A 7,804-nucleotide genomic window follows, 5' to 3' on the forward strand; every position below is an offset into this window, starting at 1 on the left:
AGCAAGATTGAAGGAACTGATAGGCGATCGCGCTGAGCCTTTTACGGAAAAAAAAAAAAAAAAAAGAAAGGACATATGAAAGAGTAATAGTGCGGAAGAGATTGGGGGGCTGGGGGCAGGCTCTTTTGCTTCCTCTCCTTGCCGGATTAGGCAGCGGGATGGTCCCCAGGTGGGGGGCAGAGGAGGAAGCGGAGCGGCGCTGAGCGGAGCCTCGGCGGGCGGCGCGGCGCAGGGAGGGAGGGGGCCGGACCGGGGCCGGGGCCGGGGCTGGGGCTGTCCCGGTCCATCCCGCCCAGTGCCTGGCTCCGGCGGAAAGCAGAGGAGCCATTGCGCAAGGGACCGTGGGGAGGGATGCGCAGGGCGCTGCCGCCGCCCCACCGCCGCCCGCCGCGCTGAGGAGGTGCCCGGAGGACAGCGGCTCCCACCGCCCCCCCCGCTCTCCCCCTTCAGGGCACCCCCCGCCCCAGTACCCACCCCGCCCGGCTCCCCCCCTTCCCTCCCAGCCTCACCCCACCCTGCCCCATTCCCCTCCCTCCGCCAGATGACCACCGAGAGCGGGCAGCAGCGGCTGGAGCCCCCGGTCCCTCTCCGCTCCTGCAGCCCGGCTCCCGGAGCTCTCCAGATGAGCCGGCCGCCCTCCTCCGCCCTGGAGACCTCCACCTCCTCTTCCTCCACCTCCACCTCCTCCTCCTCCTCCTCGGCGGCGGCGGCCGCGTCCTCCAAGAGCAAGAAGGCCAGCTCGGGGCTGCGGCGGCCCGAGAAGCCCCCCTACTCCTACATCGCCCTCATCGTCATGGCCATCCAGAGCTCGCCCTCCAAGCGCCTAACCCTCAGCGAGATCTACCAGTTCCTGCAGGCCCGCTTCCCCTTCTTTCGCGGCTCCTATCAGGGCTGGAAGAACTCCGTGCGCCACAACCTCTCCCTCAACGAGTGCTTCATCAAGCTGCCCAAGGGCCTGGGCCGCCCGGGCAAGGGCCACTACTGGACCATCGACCCGGCCAGCGAATTCATGTTCGAGGAGGGCTCCTTCCGACGGCGGCCCCGCGGCTTCAGGAGGAAATGCCAGGCGCTGAAGCCCATGTACCGCATGATGAACGGGCTGGGCTTCGGCGCCTCCATCCTCCCTCAGGGCTTCGATTTCCAGGCGCCCCCCGCCTCCCTCGCCTGCCACTCCAATGGCTACAACCTCGACATGATGCCCAACGCCATGGCCAGCGGCTACGAGGGACTCAGCGGCGGCCACCACGTCCCACACATGTCTCCCAACCCCGGCTCGACCTACATGGCCAGCTGCCCGGTGACTGCCAACGGGGACTACGGCCCCGACAGCAGCAGCAGCCCCGTGCCCTCGTCGCCGGCCATGGCGAGCGCCATCGAGTGCCACTCGCCCTACACGAGCCCTTCGGCTCACTGGACAGCCTCGGGGGCCTCGCCCTACATAAAGCAGCAGGGCCTCCCCGCCGCCAACGCCGCCTCCTCCGGCATCCACTCCAGCGTGCCCTCCTATTCCCTGGAGCAGGGATACCTGCACCAGAGCCCCCGCGACGACCTCTCAGGTAGGGGTGCGGAGGGGCGGCGGGGGCGGAGGGGAGCGCGGCGCCGGAGGGGGTTTTCGCCGGCGACAGAGGTTTCCGGGGAACCCCGGACCACCACGGTGTCGGAAAAAAAGAGGTGCATTGTCTGCGAGAGGGGGAAAAAACCACGCGTGGGTTGGAGCTGTTCTGTTTCGGGACGGGGGGCTGTTTGAGGGGGGCGGCTGCGGGCACGGCTGCGAGCAGCTCTCCTGCTTGCCCAGCGCCCAGAAGGAGCACTCCGAGGATAGCCCGGCTTCGTCCCGGCTCCGTCCGGTTCGCACGTCCCCCTCCCGGTGCCGGGTTGGCCTCTCAGCCCCGTGCTGCGGCTTCATTTGGCGGGGAGCGCCGCCGGGCATCGCCGCCGCCTCGGTAAACCGCGCTCCACGGAGACGCGCCGCAGGAGTGATCAAATAAAGGCGTCAAGTATTATCCTCTAAACCATACCGGGGGGGAAAAAAAGGAATTGAAATGAAAATAAAAAGCCTCTAACACAATACCACCCGATTATTTAAAAAAAATGCTAGAAAGATTAAAGCGGATCGAGTATATTTCTGCAACCGGAGGGAAAGAGTTTTCTGGTCGCTGTCTGCCACCCCCTCACCCCGTCCCCGGCCGGTGATTACAGACAATGTCTGCTCAGAAAAATCCGAGCACAAAAATGGGTAAAAGATGTTGGGCTCTTACGGGGAATTTTTCCAAATAGCCCTTTTAAACGTGGGTCCCAGAGGTTAAGCAAACAAAGACAGTCTGGGCTGGACCACACCGAAGAGGATTTTAGCCTGACTTAACCCCTATGAGAGCGGGGTCTTGTTCAATTTTATGGGAATTTCAACAAGTAACAAATACAGACGACCCTCAGCTCTGGGTCCCCTCCCTCCCCCTCCGTGGGCGCCTGTCAATCATTCTCCTGTCCTTCTGCGAGCCCCGCAGCCTGCCCTGGCCTCCCCATAGCTCGCTGTCGCCGTGGGGAGGGCAGCCGCCCTGCAAGTCGCATTGTCATCACCGCAGAAGGGACGTGGGCTGTCAGGGGAGAACAAGCGGTTGCAAACTTTCCTCGCTCAAAAACAAAAGTCCCAAACCCCTAAACAGCCCTGATGTGCTTTCTGGAGAGAGGCGGCTGCAAAGCGGGCCGCCGTCTTACCGGCGTTTGGGAGCAGGGGACAGAGCGGACGAGATGCGTCCCCAGCTGGGCTCCTCTGTGCCCACAGGGCTCTGCTGCTGAGGTTTAAACCAACTTTTCGGAGCTATGGGCGTCCTTCCACGTGCTTTTTAGAGCCAGGGCGAGAGGCCGGCGGGTTCACAAGGGCATCCCCAGCCGAACTACGTACCTTTTCCGTTAGGAATTTCTGCTTTGGTTTGTTGTTTTTGCTTGGATTTTTGTTTTATTTTCTTTTTCTTTTCTTTGGATCTTCTTTCTCTCTGTTTGTTTTACTATTTGAGGACTCACAGTCCGCCACGCAGGGCCCATGGGGCCACGCGTGGTGCGGGAGTGGGACTGGCCCGGGGAGCGGGGCTGGGAGGCAGCTGCCTCCTCCTCCTGCCAGACACCTGAGGTAAGAAAGCTGATTCCTGGAAGAGAAATTTTCATCCAGAAACAGCCCAAGAATACATCTACAAAACAAAATGCAAAGGGAGAGAGAATAAGGGTTCTGGTCGTCCCGGAGCTCCAGTGCGGTTTCCGAGGCTAGGGAGGTTTAAATCCCACTTGTTTCTGTCCAAGGACGGATACAGACGCATACGGACCGATGGACGCTGTCTTAATGCCGACCACGAGCGTCCGCTTCCAGCAGCTCAGATTTAATACCATCACTTCGCAAAACGGTTTTTCTCCACTTATTTTCTACAGCTTCAGTATCTGGGCCCAAGATTTTAGTGCAAGCCATACCCAGTCCTTGATTAACTGAATGAGAAATCAAACCAAATTCTTTCTTTCTTTCTTTCTTTCTTTTTTCTTTTTTTTTTTTTTTTTCTTTAGTGGATCCAATCCTTATTTGTGCATGATATGTAAAATCTCTGTGGCATAACTATTTCAGAATAGTGAAAGGAGATGGGGGAAAAGGATTCGAAATCCTTTATTTATACTTGTACACAGCAATAATCTTTGCCTCCTCAAAAAGCAGTAGGAAGTGAAATTTGCCTTTCCCTTTCTCTTAGTTAAATGCAAAGCAAATTCGGTGGCAATCGCTGTTGATCGGTCAGTAATTCTCTACCTATGACAGCGTCAGGGAGGACTTAAAACCGTGATTTTACATCAGACCCAAGAATAAGAGTGGTAAAAATTGGAAACAGGAGGCTTGGTTCTGCTAAAAGGATTTTGAAGCTGGGGGGGCGGGGGGAGCCGGATTTTTTTCGCAGACTATTAAATCCTGCTAAATGATTGAATCAGGATTGTAATAAAGTGCCCCAGTTTATGGTGAGCATACCAGCAGGGTTATTAGAAAGCCGAGGAAATCCAGCGAAATAATCACTTTTATAAAGTGAGCTCTGCGGGGTGAAGGAGGGGACAATGCCGGGGGAGAACGGGCTGTGCGCGCCGCCGGCCGACGCCGCCAAAGGGTTCGGCTTCGCCATCCTGAGGAAAACCGGGGACGTTTCCCTCCTGTTTTTCCCTTTCCTTTTTTCCCTCCCCTACACCCTCACTCTCCTGAACTTTCTTTTGCTGTTTTTTTTTCTCCTCGCTGTTTTTTTTTTTTTTTTTGTTGTTTTTTTTTTCCCCTTGACCCTCGGTCATACTTGACAGGATCCCGCTAGCCGAGTTTGACATCCACACGCCAAACCAAAACCCTCTCTCGCTCTACCCTGCGGGCCTTGCTCGGGCAATGCTCCCCTCCCCGCCGGATCCAGTAGGAATTCTGCCAGACCAAAGATCCCAGCACGGTCCTACGGCTCGGTGTTGGGGGTGGGGTGAGGTCTCCCACGCGGCCCCCGAAAGGCTGCCTTAGGCTGTGGGAAATTACAATGGGAATTTGCAAGGTCATTTACATGCCGGTGCCGCGGATGTACTTGGCTTGTTGTTGTTGATGAACCGTAGGGTGTATCTTATGTTTATGAAAGCACACGCGCGAAAAGGCGTGAACGCTCTTACACACACACACACATAAATAAATACATACTGTATCAACACACAAATGGATCCTGACTGGAATTCAACCTGCAGCCGCTCAAGTCAGAAGCAAAATCCTCCCAGGAACGGGGTGGGCAGCGGGAAGAGCGAGGAGAGATGGGAATCGGGTTCAAATGTCTGTGGTGCACGCAGGAAAACACGCAAGTGATATCGTCTCCTCTTTCTCTCACATACACACTCAAAAAACACACGCTCCCCCATTTACCCCCCACGCCGAGGCTGAACCACCTCTCCACGCTGCTGACTACCCAGGCAGAGGGCGGACAGACAGCAATGCGTGTGTGCCCACGCAGGAGGGATGCTCATAGATGTCCGCGAGCTCGGGATGCGGTTGGGCACGTGTCCGTGGGCATCCACCTCCGCATGTCTTCCTCTCCTCAGCCTGCGTGCCACAGGGCTCTGTAGTCTAGAACATCCCCGCAGAGCAGGCTCGGGGCTCCTACGAGCACGGGAGCACCTCCGAGCCGAGCTGCAGGCAATGCGGGGCTCCGGAGATTCCACTTCCCCTCCTCGCTCGGGGCAATGGAACCCCCGGTCTCTCTGCCCTGCAGCGGGTCAGGCTCTGCCCCTGGGGGAGCGTCCAAGTGCTCTGTGAGGGAGGCCAAAGTGGAGCTACCAAACCTTGCAGGGGGAGCCGAGCCCGGGGGTAAGGGAGCTGTGTGCCAGCTCTGCACAGGCAGCCTCTCCTCCCTGAGGGTGAGGGAGGAAGGATTGCTCCACCCGGGTAAAGCTCTCCGACTTCTGAGCAGCTCTTGTTATTTCCTTCTCTTGCAGTGGGACTGCCTCGCTACCAGCATCATCCCTCCCCGGTGTGTGACAGGAAAGATTTTGTCCTCAATTTTAATGGCATTTCTTCATTTCACCCGTCTGCTAGTGGATCTTACTACCACCATCACCACCACCAAAGCGTCTGCCAAGACATCAAGCCCTGCGTGATGTGAGGACAGCGCCCCAACAGAGACAATCAGGTGTCACTGAACAGAGCCGAGGTGTAGACGGACCCACGCAGATTAAATATAATGTGCACTCTGATAGCATTGATAGTACACGAGTCACTTAGCAAATTTGCCTAAGGAAGCAGTGTTTTCGGTCCCACTCCACCCCCCGAAGGACACGTGCAGCCGATTTAATGCTCCAAAGGTCTTACTAAAAGAAAAATGCCTTACGTGATATTTTGGGTTAGGGGGGACGTAAGTGTCCTTATGCCAAGTCTGACCACCTTAATCATAAACCGCCTTTTTGTGATCTCCTAAAGAACCGAGCTTTGGGAAAGGGAACAATTCGACATATTTTTATACGACAAAGTGTCTTTGTATAAGAAAAATAAGTGTCTCCGCACCTACGAGGACTCCCCCTTCTGTTACTGCGTTAGCGGGAAATGTATTTTTTTATTGTGTTCTCTCCCCGAGCCCCACCAAGGACACTTTGTATGGACTTCAGCACCGACCGATTGATATTATTAAAACAGTATTGTTTAGCCCTTTTGTGTATAGACTGTAAGAAAAGTTCATTTTTTTTTTCCAGTATTGCAGCAATACGATGTTTTGTTTTTTATTTTTACAAAAATTGTTTTCTACCACAATATTTTTAAATAATTATTTTAAATAAATCTCGTGTATACTCACACACTATTGCTTTAAAAGGAGAATATATTTGCACTTATGTATACTTTTTACAGTTTGCCAAAATATTTTGTTGTAAAAATTTTTTTTCCAATAAAATGTATATAACGACTATCACTGAACAGGCACTTATTTTCCCTTGGCTCTTTCTGAGAAAACTCTTTCACCCCAGCATCTGAGAGGGTTAAAGATGCAACTCCACATCCTCCAGTCTCTGTAGGCGGAGGAGGGGAGCAAGAGATTGACCCGAGGGGGCCAGTGCCGTGCTCTCTGGGCTGCACCTCCCGCCGACACCCACTTCCCACCCTGCTTCCCACCGCTGCTGGACAGACTTTGGAATAACCGAGGCAGATAGAGGACACAAAAGCGGGAGGCTCGGGACTGCATGATCCCTTCTTGTAGGGCGCCTCCAGGTCTGAAACGCCCTCCCCGCTCTTTAGGGATACGTCTGGGTGTCCCCTTTCCCCATAGAGCCCTCGGAGCCTCAAAGTGCCCGACGGGACTTTGCCAGGTGTGGGGGCAGGCGCCCGAGAGGGCACGTCACGGGGGGCTGCGATAAAACCGTGGCTTGATAAGGTCTGGGGCAAGCACCGACAAAGATGTGGACAGGGAACCGGGCCGGAGAGGGGAAAAAGAAAAAAAAAAGTACAAAAGAAAACAAAAAAGGGCCCCCGAAGCATCCCAAGCAAAGCGACCCCTGTCCCCACGGTGCCGCCGTGCCCCGTGGATGGCGAGCGGCCAAGAGTCGGAGCCGGGCGCCAGGAGCTGCTCGTCTGTGCATCCTGCAGAGCCCAGGGCTGAGCCAGCCCCAGGGCCCGGAGATGCGCTCCCAACCCACCCCGCAGGGCCCGGCCCGGCCCGGGGGCAGCTCGGCACGGCCACCACCCCCCGTACAGCCCGTCCCGTCGGACGGGGACAGAGCTGTCCCCGCACCTGAACGCGCACCGACACCCGACTCTGCCCGACCCCGCGCCCGAGCGCTAAAAAAGGGAAGGGAGTTTCAGCAAAATGCTCTGTGCATGTGTGCACACATATATATGTATGTGTGTGTGTGTATGTATATACATATATATTTATACACATATATATATATATATGTGTATATATATATATGCGTGCACGAGCGCGCGCACACACACACATATATAAATTATATCTATGTAATTATACATAGAGATAAAACTCTTCATCTTTAAAATACATATTTATGCTCAGACATGCCCTTTTCTTCCCTGAGCTTCTCAGGGCCTGTGATAAATTATAAAGTCAGTTTCAGAGTTTGCTCCGACCACAGTGCTGTGTTTACATTCTTTCCGAGGCAAGCCTGCATGGTCGTAATTTATATCCTAAACACTTGAACGTAACTTGTTTACACAGGAATGACAGGACCTCAAAGAGAAAAAAACTGCCTTTCCCTGCCGGCGGCCGGGCGCGGGGCGCCAGTGCCCTCCAGCGGCCCCGGCCCGCACAGCGCCCGGCCCCCG

The 7,804-nt window shown here is 55.3% G+C and overlaps 1 protein-coding gene across 1 annotated transcript; it reads left to right on the plus strand.

Moving 5' to 3' along the window:
- The first annotated feature begins 351 nt into the window (after nucleotides 1-351).
- Nucleotides 352-6,426, plus strand: FOXF2 (forkhead box F2). Its single transcript, XM_058832233.1, is given in 3 exon segments — nucleotides 352-375; nucleotides 377-1,556; nucleotides 5,473-6,426. Coding segments are annotated over 3 exon segments (1,371 nt in total). The 3' UTR covers nucleotides 5,640-6,426.
- The last annotated feature ends 1,378 nt before the right edge of the window (nucleotides 6,427-7,804 follow it).

This window comes from Poecile atricapillus, chromosome 2, assembly GCF_030490865.1.
Source record: "Poecile atricapillus isolate bPoeAtr1 chromosome 2, bPoeAtr1.hap1, whole genome shotgun sequence".
Classification (NCBI taxonomy): Eukaryota; Metazoa; Chordata; class Aves; order Passeriformes; family Paridae; genus Poecile; species Poecile atricapillus.